Source organism: Cololabis saira, chromosome 24 (genome assembly GCF_033807715.1).
Source record: "Cololabis saira isolate AMF1-May2022 chromosome 24, fColSai1.1, whole genome shotgun sequence".
Taxonomy (NCBI): Eukaryota; Metazoa; Chordata; class Actinopteri; order Beloniformes; family Belonidae; genus Cololabis; species Cololabis saira.
In genome coordinates this window covers 10,736,290-10,748,572 of record NC_084610.1, presented here as the reverse complement: position 1 = coordinate 10,748,572, position 12,283 = coordinate 10,736,290, and the positions used below count along the sequence as shown (strand labels likewise).

Below are 12,283 nucleotides of genomic sequence, written 5' to 3'. Positions count from 1 at the left end.
CTGGATGAGAATTTGAATTGGAAATCACATATACATTATACAAAGATAAAAATATCAAAAACAATTGCTCTGTTACACAAAGTTAAGGATTTATTGGACAACAAAGCATTGTACATTTTATATAACACTCTGATTGTTCCATATCTGACCTACTGTGTTGAAGTTTGGGGAAATGCCTGTAAAACATATATTCAATCAATTTTCATTCTGCAAAAAAGAGCCATAAGGATAATTAGTAGAAAACGATATAGAGATCCAACAAATCCATTATTCCTTCAGTTAAATTTGTTGAAATTTCATGAACTAGTAGACCATAGTATTCTGCAAATTATGTTTAAAGCTCATAAAAAAACTTTACCAATCAACATTCAGAAAAGATTTGAAAAAAGAAAAAGCAAGTATAACTTAAAAGGAACAGAGATTTTTATAAAACCAAGATGCAGGACTAAATTGATGGAACGTTGTGTTTCTGTGAAAGGAATCAGTTTATGGAACAATCTGAACAAAGAAAACAAAGAATCCAAATCAAACATTACATTTAAAAGATCAATTAAAACCTGTATGTTAAGGAAATATAACGAAAAATGTTGAGTTTGATTGACATACCCGTAGGCGGTGGTAATTTTATTTAATGTTATTTTAATTTTATTTTAGTTGTTTTTATTCACTTAGTTTTTTGTTTTTTTAATTATTATTAAATTATGTTATTTGTGAAAGGGGCAGATCAGATAAGATTCTTCTTCTTTCTGCTCCCTTTTCATTCATAAGTTAGGAACATTTGTATTTGTGTTTGTATTGAATTGTTTTGTTTTTTGAATGAAAATAAAGAATAAATGAATGAATGAAATGAATGTAACTCGGTTGTAGAGAGAGCGTTGGTAATCTCACAGGCAGTTTATCAATATCATAATCACCTTGAGGTGAAGGGTTTTAAATGACTTTTGTTTACTCAAATTAGTTAGCTATTTAACTTTGAACATATTATTCATGGTTTCAAAACTTAGTATATCCAGACCTCCATTACTTCTTGTATTAAATAAATGAATATTTTTTTAAGTAATGCCATTTGTTCCTCTAAATGAAATAGAATTAATTTTTTCCATTTTTTTGTATATAACAGTAGGCATGGCCAGTTATTAAGAGCACACAGACAGTTTGTGTTATCCCTTCAGCTTTAGAAAGTAAAGCTAACATTCAATGATAGATCTCTCAACAACCGCATAGATTATTGTCTTCAGAAACCTATAAGTGACGTCACGGATAGTCGGTCCAGTCATTTTTACTGTCATTGAGTCACTTTCAAAATAAATCAGCTTTTACTGTATTCTTAGGGAGTGAATATTCTTTCCCTTATTATTCTTTGTCAAATTTTAATATTTTATCAGTATTTTTCTATTTTTCTCATTAAATTTTTTTTTTTAATCACGAGGTGTCCTCATACGAAAGTGAAAAGTTAATGTACAACGTTTTGGGATTTACGGGTTATAGATTTCATTTATTTTGAAAATCGAGCATTTAAACAGGGAGCACTAACTTCCTGTCGGAGTCGGGGTTGTATCCGAATGTGATTGGCTGAGATTAGCCGCGCAGGCTCATGGGAAAGCGCGATGTTCAAATCCATTTCCGGTTTAATTTTTTTGTTTTTGTTATTACTTTATTTTTTTCCCCAGATATGGAGCGACCTCAGTCCAGGTACAGTACCACCCTTTTTATCGTCGTGTTTTATACGATCTTTTAGATACTATGTTTGCTTTAAAAAAATTATAAACAGGCTTTCTTATCACGGTTTATGTAGCTGATCTGCTCCGTTTACGTCTCCGAAAAGTCTCTTCTGTTAGTTTAATGTTTCTTTGCTTTTCATCTGATAGTCTTTTATACCCGTGTCACTACAGACGTTTCTGAAGTGGTTTATCCCCACCTCTCAATTAGGCTACTCTCGTATAACCCAGTGTAACAGTATAATAAGTAAAATGTTGGTTTTTGTCGTCTTCTCACAATGTCACAACAGCATTAGGTTGTATATGTAATGAAATCAGTGCAGACAAATAATACAAAAACAAAGAACATACCTTTTTTTAGTTGTGTTATCTGGATCTTTATAGCAGAAATTGTTGATTTCTATTGATGCCTCTTGTTTTTGCACTATCCCCTTTGCTGCTGTAAACTGCAAATTTCCCCTCTGTGGGACTATTAAAGGGTTATCTTATCTTATCTTATCTTATCTTATCTCTTACCTTAATTTAAATTGCCAATATTATGCTGACAAGTGAGGCAATGGCATAAACTATATACCTCGTTTCTGAGAGATGGACTTCGTCATCTCTGAATTTATATTGGAACAAATCAACACACTTTCAGTGTAAAAACACATAAGAGAAGCGAGAATCTTATTTTGAATTAAATAAAAGCAGAGGCAAAAATGTAAACTCCTGTCATCACCAGTGCAGCTAGATGAATGTCTAATCCTGTCAGAGAATTGTGAATTATATAAATGTCGTGTCTTCCTGCATCCATAGAGAGGTAACAAGGAACATATCTCACTTTTTGTATCTGATTTTTCAGTTTGTTGAGGACTCCTCTCACCAGTGTTGTGGCTCAGAAGAGGAGTAAAGGCAGGAGCTTCCGGCAGTCGTATCGTAGCTGCTTAGGTGCTGCTTCCAGGCTCGGCCTGACACCAGGGTTGACGGCACGGAGGTTCAACACCAGCAGGAAAGCCACAAAGTCGCAGGATATCGCTGTAAGTTTGTTTTTTTGCTACCCTTGTTAATAATACACGATTACGCTCTTTTGCAAGAGCCCTGCTTACATTTTCTCTGCTTCTTTCCAAACCGAAGGAGAAGGTGAACCCGGAGCAGCTGTCCCTGCTGGTGAGAACGGAGTGGAGTCTGTCGTATGTCACTCCTCTGTACCAGTTCAGACACACGCAGCTGAAGAGCTACGGCCGGCAGCTCTCGGCGTTTATTGCTGCGGAGGAACAGCAAGGTTTGGCATTGGAGGTGGGAGGGCAGCAGAACGGCCTCAGAATCTCCTTCTCTGTGGTGCAGGGAATGGCAGTGTCAGACGATGACCCTGAGACTGTCCTCATTCAGGTATGAGTCTCTCTTTCCCTTGTTGCTAAAATTAAGCATGGAGTTGGTGTTCATTCTATGTGAGACTGAATTTCACTCTTTTTTTTTTTTTTCTCACCAAAGATCCACTCAAAGCCGTTGAATGCAAGGCCGGATGAGCCTCAGAGATGCATTTGGAGCGGTTGGCTGACTTGCATCAACGGCAACTCCGAATACCTGCGCTCACTTCCTAAAGATTTCACCTGCCTCCCACTTTTTGGCTGCAAAGGGGCTGAAAATCTCTCCTCCTTGGTCAAATCTTGGTTCCAGAAGACCTTTGACTGCTGCTTCGGACCTCTGGAAATCAACCACACCAGTCTGCAGTGGCTTGTGGCGCTATGGACAAACTGCCACTCAGAATCCAACATCAGGCAACTGAAAATGCTTTGGACTCTTCAGGCTGCGCCGCCGCTCCAGATAACCTACACGGTGAACCCCCAGGATGCGTGGGAGCTGTGGAGCAGCGTGAGGAAGGCTTCAGAGGAGGAGAGTGATGGGGCCGGGGAGGCGGGCTGTATCGACATCGAGGAGGTCACGAGGTTCATGCAGGGGCTGAAGAGCCACTTTTACAGACACTTCCGGCTGGACCTGTCGGCAGCGAACCTGAGCTACGTCTCCACAGCGCTGGGATCAGCCAAGTTCAGCGGCAGGATCAAGGTGGATGACTGTTGTCATGGTTTTGGGCTTTATGCAATGCAGCTGGAACTCTGTGATACTGATAACTTCTTTTTTTTTTTTTTTCTTTCAGATCTCCAGCAGCAGATATGTAATCACCACTCTGACACTGCTGACAGAATGTGCTCTGCTAAAGATGCCCATCTGAGGATGACAGTATTTAAACTTTTCAACAGCAAAAACATTGACATTCATCATATTTGTTTTAATTTTTTTTTGTACATTTTTTTTAACAAAATCAAATATTGCAACAGTTCTGATCTGTCATTTGCCATTTCAAACTCCAGACATCACTATATATGTATGTGTGTATATGTAAGTAGTCCATTTGTTTGTAATAAACAGTTGTAAATAAAAGTAAAACATAAAGCAGACTGTTTGAACAGTTGAAGGATTAATCTAAACATTTCTAATCTTTTCACTAAGATATCTTCAAGCTCCAGTTCTGTCATGAATATGAATTTCAGAGTCCTGGCTTTAATTTGAGCTTTAGTTTTTGGTATAAACAGACTATACAGATGTACTAAAGGGTCTCCGAGCTGCCAGGGCATCTTAATATTATCATTATTGTTATTAGACAGTATTTGAGAGGAAATTAAATTATCCTTTTTCATTTACTACATCGGAATGATTAAGTGCTTCACTGTGAGGCAACTAAATGACGTGTCTGGTACGTGTTGTCTGGGTTGTGATGCGAAATTTGAGTTTTTTTTTTTTTTTTTTTTAATAAATCTAGATTTTTCTTAGTTTTTGTCTTTTTTAAATTTGCACAGTTATGTCACTTTTTTTAATCACAATTTTTGAAGTTTATAAAAATCACAAGTTTTTTTTTTTTTTTCAAAACACAATTTCTGACTTTTCTCCTTGAGTTAGAATTTCTGAGTTTGTCTTTTGCCAGATTGAATATTTAAAGTATTTTGTGTTTAAGTTTTTGCAAAATGATAATGTCACACTCACAGTTAAAAGTCATAATTTCGGATTTCTTTTATTTCCAATGTTTTTTTCTTCCTTTGCAGGTTTTTGAGTCTTAACTTGAAATCATAAAATCATAAAAACAGAACCTCACATAGGTCCCCAATGATTATATGATATAGAGGAAATTAAGAATTTGAAATTTGACCGTTGACTCAAACTGTTTAGTGGATACTAATGTTTTCATGGTTTATTTCTTCATAACTTGTTTAGCTAAATTTAAAGTGTGGATTCTGCATTTTGAACCTGCTCTGCTTCACATTTGGTTCAGAAGTATTTTTGTAACGTTTTCATGAGTTTTTACTTTTTAACACTTCCACCCATGAATGCTTGAACATTGAGGTAATAAACCTGAACGTTGTGCTCCAGTTCTGTTGTTGTGGGGTATAAAAGCAGATTTATGAAATATTCTGACGTTGTCCCTTAGCTGGATGTGCAAAAGAGCTCTTAATGCGAGTGAAATAGGAATCTTCAAGCAGGAGAAACAAAAATATGAGCAGCTGAGGACAAGTTTAACCCCTGGACGCCTGATGTATGAAATACACAGAAAATGTAATTTTATAGACTCAGTATTTATTATATATTGAAATTAAAAACCCCATCTAATGGTCTTTAACAGTTTCCTAAATATTTTTTTTATAAATCTAGGAATAATTTAGGTAATTAAAAAAAAAAAAAGTGTTTTTGTAAAACTAATAACCCCACCCCAAACAAAACAGCTTTTTAAAACTTTAATCTCACTTAAAACAAATTCAGGCAATTTTATTCAAGAAATGACCAAACAAATACATACCAGCTTATCAAAATAAAGTTAAATAGAAACAATAATAAAAAACACCAAAGATACAACAAACTCTTCAATAAATTAAAGAAAATAAATCTAATCTGAAACAGATCAGTATATTGCACTAACAGAAAAAGGCAAAAACAGAAAAGTAAGTAACTTTATATCTAAAGTATTGATGCACAACTCGGCTGAACTCATTATTCCTGCATGGACACGACGACGAAAACGAGGATGTACGAGTCAATCGCTGCTCCGTTATGCCCTTTAACCGCTGGACTTGAGTCTCTTGGTCGTAAACGGGGTTCAGCAGATGGTCTTCCCGTCATTAAAGAGCAGTGGAGTTTAATTTAACACCGTCAAATCTATAAAGCAGCAGTTGATCACGGACCTGACAACAACCTAAACAAATATTGTATATACGTTGGTGGTCCTGCTCTGAGCAACATGTAAACCTGGCGAGGTTCACAGCTACATAAAAAGTCATTCAACGCATAAGTCTAGGTGTTGGTAACAGCTTCCCACCCATATTGTTTCTATATTTATATATGTACTCTTGTATATTTACAGCTCTGAAAAGAGGTTGGCTTTACATGTACAACGATGCAAATGCTGACTTGCTTCCAAATCAACAGGAATCTGTGTTTGTTTACGGCCTCAGTCTGGAAAAGAAAAGAGATCCACACAGTCCCGCAAGGACGCGTTCCTCCACTGAATCAAGAAACACTTCCAAATGTGTACGCCATCCCACCCAAACGTGGAACAAGAATGGATTAAAACTGGGAGGTAAACGGTTAATACCACAACAGGTCATGCTTAAATGTTCTGAGGAGTGCACACCCCCACCCCACCACTCTCACTTAATTCAGTGATTAATAAGTAGAAATAAAGGGCGATGACGTAAACAGGAAGCAAAGTGACTGATGTAGTGATGAAGTTCACAGTAAGTGGAGACGTGTGCAGCAGCTTTAAGAGGCCAATCCAAGAAAGAAGCCGCCGACAAATCCGCTGGACAGGATGATGTTCCTCTTTATAAAATCTGTGGCCTGAAAAGGAGATGAGAGAAATTTAACTTTTCTACAGCAGAAAAGAAATTGCAAAGATTTGACCTTTTTTGAAAAAGTTGCAACTTTATAGGTTGTAGTACCCCCAACATTACACTAGAGGGCACTGTTGGGTTGGGGATTTAGAAATACCCCCCTTCGCTACAAATACATGCATTTACTTCTCATATAAATGCAAAGCAGTAAAGATGGGTGTGGAACTTGCAATTTAAGAAGAAGTGAATTAAATTTAGCAAGATTGCATTAGAAACATGCAAAAGCAGGAAAGAAAGAGAGCAAGCTTTGTTACATATACCTTTACCTCCTCAATGAACGTGTTTATTTCAGGCGCAGCTTTGTTTGCTTTCTTCTTGAGATGCTTCTTGGCCTTGTTCACATCCTTCTCCACTTTCTTCCAGTCCACCTGCACGTAGCCACTGTGGTTGGCCATCTGTGGGACAAGGAGCTCTCAGGGTTGGTTCTGCATTCTTTATTTGGATTTTTACCACCCTTTTATTGACAATATTTGTGCGGAAATTCCCTCCGACATTAAATATGATGGTGGAATTATGGTTTTACAGGATTAATAACCCTTCAGTACCACTCGACACCGTTTATGGTGCAGATCAAAGTCTTCTGGTTTATAATAATCCCTAGTAATACACGCTGTGACTTAATAAAACTGGATTTCTTGAGATTCATTTAAGGAAAATTGTTTTGCTGACAGGTTTATAGAGTTCATATTTCATTCTATAAAGCTTGACAATTACAGGAGACTGAAAGAACAAGGCATGTTTACAAACTGCACATCAACCAGTCATCAAGCGCCGTCTGTGTGTTGAATCGTGCCATACTTGTAGAATAAAACTAAGAATGGTTTAAAGAGACATAATAATACACTGAAAGGACTGCAATGCCCCATCCAGATGGTTCGTAAGCGTCCAACGCCAGCTCTCGCACAATGCTCGCCTTTCTGCCGCGGAGAGGCGACCAGATGAGCCGCATGCTGTGCAGCTGGCATCTTCACTTCTCAATGACGTTCGTGAAAGCTAAATCTTACAAAGAATGCTTTAACTGTTTGCTCAAGGCTTCAAAACGGGGTGTTTATGTGGTCCTACCTGTAGAAGAAGGAATCCTCCACCAACAGCGGTCGCTGCTATTTTCCCAACTCTCTGAAAGACATAGCCGGCACACCTGGAGATGTTGAGAGAGAGCATGAATCGTTTCCTTTAAAGCAAAAACTGATATATTTACTTTGCGTTATGTATAGGTTGTGCATTAACTGCACCAGGTTAAAGTCTCAGCAGACAGGGTTGGGGAGTTATTTGTATGAAAATGGCATTAAAATGATGGCACTGCTACAGTTATTTGGACAAAATATAATTAAATATCTGCTACTCATCGGAATGCATGAGTAATAAAAGAAAAAAGTGTTGCATCTTTTTAGTTTTTTGGCTTAAAAAAAAAAAGCTGAGGTATTGGATTCTTCATTCATTCAGCAGCTTTGCATCTCTGTTGACATATTTCCAGACCACACAGACGGGCAAAGTGACAGATTGGACTGTAATACCATCAACGCACAAGCTGGGAGACTTCTTTTTACCACAAATGCTCGTCTTCATTTGTTAAGCTGTTGCTATGGGCAACAAATAATCTAAAAATGATCTATCTAAACTACACAACGAGAATAATAATCCCTCATAAGGAAACTTATCAGGTAAAAAGTCATTTCACGAGTCAAAAACTCTAATATTACGCCGCCTTGTGATTTTGTTTGTGGCAGCCTCAGTGTGAAAATTTGCCAACAATTTGCAGGGTGCTAGGCCAAATCATAGCAGAAGAGTCTTTCTAAAAAAATTTTGTATAAAAAGATTTAAAAACATTGATTTATTTGGTATTTATTTTAATTTTCCTCAGTATAAAGACACAGCTCTTAGTTCCCAGCGGCAGAAAGTCATTTCACGAGTCAAAAACTAATATTACGCCGTCTTGTGATTTTGTTTGTGGCAGCCTCAGTGTGAAAATTTGCCAACAATTTGCAGGTTACTAGGCCAAATCATAGCAGAAGAGTCTTTCCTATTTTTTTGTATAAAAAGATTTAAAAACATTGATTTATTTGGTATTTATTTTAATTTTCCTTAGTATAAAGACACAGCTCTTAGTTCCCAGCGGCAGTGAATGCAGCATGAGTTCCCTGAAACCAGACAGAGGAGCCATGTCTGGTTTCAGCGCTGGAAATTAAATATTTTTTTATATATAATAAATATTAAAAAAGCTGTCTTGCTAAAACCTCTCCTCCCCATCGCTGTGGGCTGACCCTGTGTGTCCAGAGAGCAGATCTCACCAGCCCGTCACCCCTCCCATCATCAGCTGAGTCGCCACTGAGTATTTCTCAGCGATCGGGCCGGAGTTGCTGCCAAACACCCGGCTCCACCACTGATGCCTCCGGGCGTACTCCGTCAGGTCCACCACCTCATACACCTCATCCTCGCTCTCAGGCTCGTCTTGACCTGCTGACAACGACAGGAAAACACACGTATATCAAAACAATAGAAACGGTATCGACACATTTCAAGCGTCAAATGGCTCCCAGTCCAATATCGGGCACACTCGACTTCCCTTTATACCGTCTCAAAAGCACATTACACAAAACCAACATCCTGAATCATTACTATTATTTTTTGGGGGGGCATTTTAAATATGAAAAGTAGTCACGGCAGTATCCCTAAAAACAAAACCATTGATAACCTTCTCTCTGGTCCGCCGTCGCCATTTTGGAGAGAGCAGTTATGTCATCATGTTGACAATAGCAGGCCACGCCCACTTGATGATGCCGTGCCACGTAAGTTAAAATGCTCTCATCTCACTTGATCATTTTAACTTATTTCGACGCTTAAACGCAACTTTTATACGTATTTTTGTAAAATGGTGTATATGTGAGCCAAAAATTGAAATTTAAAAGACTGGGGCAAAAAATAAAAATAGAATATGTGAAAGGTTTGCTGTGGATGATGCATTGCAGTCAGCAAGAGAGACAACTGACACTCAAGAGACAGAATATTGCACATCAGTGTTCACAGATATGTCACATGTAGAAAGTAGGACATTATAATGGGCATTAAAGTTTGTTTTTTCAAACAAGGAGAAGGTATTATAGCGTTATAGCGGTCGAAACTAGGTTTATGGATAGTCGTGGTTTAGAAAAAGAGTGGTTTGCAGAGAGAATATGAATATTTTAGATATATGCCGCGTTCCATTTGTCCTCGGAAGTGGGGATCTCCCAGTTCCCAGTTGTATTTTCCAACTGGAACGCCCCACGAAGTGGGATTTCCCACTGGGAAAGTGGGAGAGTCTTCACCACCCCCGAGTTCACATTCCAAGATGGCTGCCCCGGTTGTAAACAGTAGAAGAGAGCTCTGTAAAAATTCGTAGCACTTCATTCTAGTTTTGGTCACACTAAATCAGTCGTATACAAGTATTGTTCGGCATATATATGCTGCTATAGTGTATTTACATTTTTCATGTGGTATATGCGAACTACAAACTCGTTTACCTACTTTGTAACTGGAACGCTGATAACTCGGCTGTGACGTCATTCCCAGTTCCGAGTTCCCACTTCCGAGGTAAATGGAACGCAGCAAAAGCAGGGAAGTCATATGGGGGGAACGGAGCGCTCCTATTGGCTGGAGGGGAGAAAGAGGGCGGGGCCAGAGCGGCGCGTGGGTTCGCTTGGGTTTCACAATTATAACAACTTTATCTTCGCAGGCGAAACGCATTTTATTGTCAAATACCCCCCATTCTGTGCGCCATAGACGACAGTTTTTTTTGCATTCAAAAAACAGCTACGTCGTATTACTTTGCTATGAAAAATGTGACGTTAGAGCAGCTACCCGGAGAGCGCTTCAGTCCCCCCCGACAGGATTTACTACATCGCATCGCATCTGATTATCCTGGGGAAAAGTTTCCGATCATTGTGTTTCCGCCAGTTTCCCCCCTTTGATTCGGCGGAGCAGAGCAGTCGGTGCCGGTGTCGCGCCGGTGTTTCCCATGCAGTCGTGCGGCGTGTCCGTCGCCGCCGCCGCCGCCTGCGCCGCCGCCCGGAGCCTCGGCGCGGCTCCCAGCGATGAGGAAAAGAAGATGGCGGCGGGAAAAGCGAGCGAACCAGAGGAGGACTTCCCGACCCTGACAGCCCAGGAGAGGGACACTTTAACCGGGATCGACAGGTCGGGACCGCTCCCTCCGTGCACGCACATAACCCCCCTGGTTTGAATGGTTGTTTTTGTGTCCCCTGCATGCGGAACCCCCCCAGAACCAGCACTGATCCGCCTGTGTTGTCTCCTTCTTGCAGCTCACTGTTTGGATTTCAGACGCTCCGTGAAGATGGCGCCAGAACGAAGGCCCTGCTGGTGAAGGTAGTTAATCCCAGTTGGATTGTGTTTGTGCAAACCCACCCCGGAGACACACTTTCCAGTTTAAGGGGAATGTGGGGCTCCAATGCTGCAGAACCGGGCCCGGCCGAGCTGAGCCGTGTGTGCTGCAATAACACCCTTATAACCAGGGCTTTCCCGTGCTTTACACCTTCACCTCTGCAGGGGGGAGTTTTTCCCCCGTGTTATGCTTTGATTGCACTGCCAGAACCCCGAGCAGGGTCTTTTTGAGCTTTATGAGACGGGGGTCTGCAGGGTGCAGCTCCGCCGCTCCGGCCAGGTTAAAGCGTGATTTATGGTCCCGCGTTACCCCAACGCAGAGCCTACGGCGTAAGGTACGCGGCGACGCACACCGTACGCAGACCCATAATTCAGGCTTAACTAGTCCCCCTGTTCAGATACTCCGCTCTAACCTTCCCCACCTCCTCAAGGCGGGGTGGCTGGGGCTTTACATTGATAAATGTAACACACCTAAGCAGGATTGGGGGTGTAATCCCCCGCAGGTCCGTGGGAACCAGCTGACAAACGTTACCAGTAATGGCTGGCTGCCTGTCCAAGATGGCGCGGCGGAGTGACACCGAGCTGTTTGTCAGTTTTGATGGTTTTACGTTACTATGGTTAACTCGTCTGCTGCACTAGTGTGCTCGGGGGGTTTCCCTCCCCGGGCTCGGGGCGAGGTGAACATATATCCCTGATGGTGACCTGTGTGTGGTCGGGGTCCTTTGTTTATAGTCTCGGGTTTAATGTGTTAAGACGGCCACGGGCACCTGGGTGCACAAAAGGGAAGGTGCTTCTCTGAGATTGTGTTTATAACACACTCATGTTGGATTTGAGGTGGGGATATGGTTGTGGGGGGGCTTGGTGAGTCGCTAGGTGGTGCGGGACACCTACTAGGAAGTGTAACTACCATTAACGGCGCAGAAGGCACCGCCGTGTGCCGTACCAGGTCGCCTAATCTCGCGAGACTAGGAACCAGGACTATGGGAACAAGCCCAAAACAAACGAACTGGCTCTTTTGAGAAGCCCACAGCAGGCAGAACACAGTACAAACACTACTGGTCAAAATTTACTCCGTTACAAGTAAAAGTAGCTCAGTCAAAATATTACTCGAGTAAGAGTAGAAAAGTACTTGCTTTTAAAGGTACTTAAGTATCCAAAAGTAAATGCTTTTAAATTTACTTTAAGCAAAAGTAAGAGTAAGAGTACATTTCTTATTTTCCACATCAGTAAATTACTATATTTTTTCTAAATTTTTATTTAATCTGCTCTCCCATC

General features: G+C 40.5%; 3 protein-coding genes across 10 annotated transcripts in view; 2 read left to right on the top strand and 1 right to left on the bottom strand.

Annotated features, from left to right (window-relative positions):
• The first annotated feature begins 1,607 nt into the window (after positions 1-1,607).
• Positions 1,608-4,576, top strand: cenpl (centromere protein L). The gene is made up of 5 exons (XM_061716085.1): positions 1,608-1,692; positions 2,563-2,737; positions 2,835-3,089; positions 3,192-3,764; positions 3,856-4,576. The coding sequence occupies exons 1-5, from the start codon at positions 1,673-1,675 to the stop codon at positions 3,928-3,930; spliced, it is 1,098 nt and encodes a 365-aa protein (XP_061572069.1). The 5' UTR covers positions 1,608-1,672; the 3' UTR covers positions 3,931-4,576.
• An 888-nt stretch (positions 4,577-5,464) lies between these two features.
• Positions 5,465-10,781, bottom strand: LOC133424933 (FUN14 domain-containing protein 1). 7 transcript variants are annotated; one of them, XM_061715520.1, is made up of 5 exons: positions 10,135-10,781; positions 8,926-9,094; positions 7,700-7,775; positions 6,898-7,032; positions 5,465-6,584 (listed from the first exon to the last, which is right to left on the bottom strand). In XM_061715520.1, the coding sequence occupies exons 1-5, from the start codon at positions 10,355-10,357 to the stop codon at positions 6,507-6,509; spliced, it is 681 nt and encodes a 226-aa protein (XP_061571504.1). In that variant the 5' UTR covers positions 10,358-10,781; the 3' UTR covers positions 5,465-6,506. The 7 variants fall into 7 exon arrangements, with proteins under 7 accessions (XP_061571504.1, XP_061571508.1, XP_061571505.1 ...); XM_061715524.1 differs by having other exon boundaries at positions 10,472-10,781; XM_061715521.1 differs by having other exon boundaries at positions 8,926-9,091; positions 10,135-10,192.
• LOC133424931 (lysine-specific demethylase 6A-like) overlaps positions 10,282-12,283 on the top strand; it is a 42,051-nt gene continuing 40,049 nt past the window's right edge. For both annotated transcript variants that reach the window (XM_061715518.1, XM_061715517.1), the window contains exons 1-2: positions 10,282-10,804; positions 10,930-10,993. In XM_061715518.1, the coding sequence (XP_061571502.1) occupies positions 10,629-10,804; positions 10,930-10,993 (240 nt within the window). In that variant the 5' untranslated portion in view covers positions 10,282-10,628. The remainder of the gene's footprint in view (positions 10,805-10,929; positions 10,994-12,283) is intronic.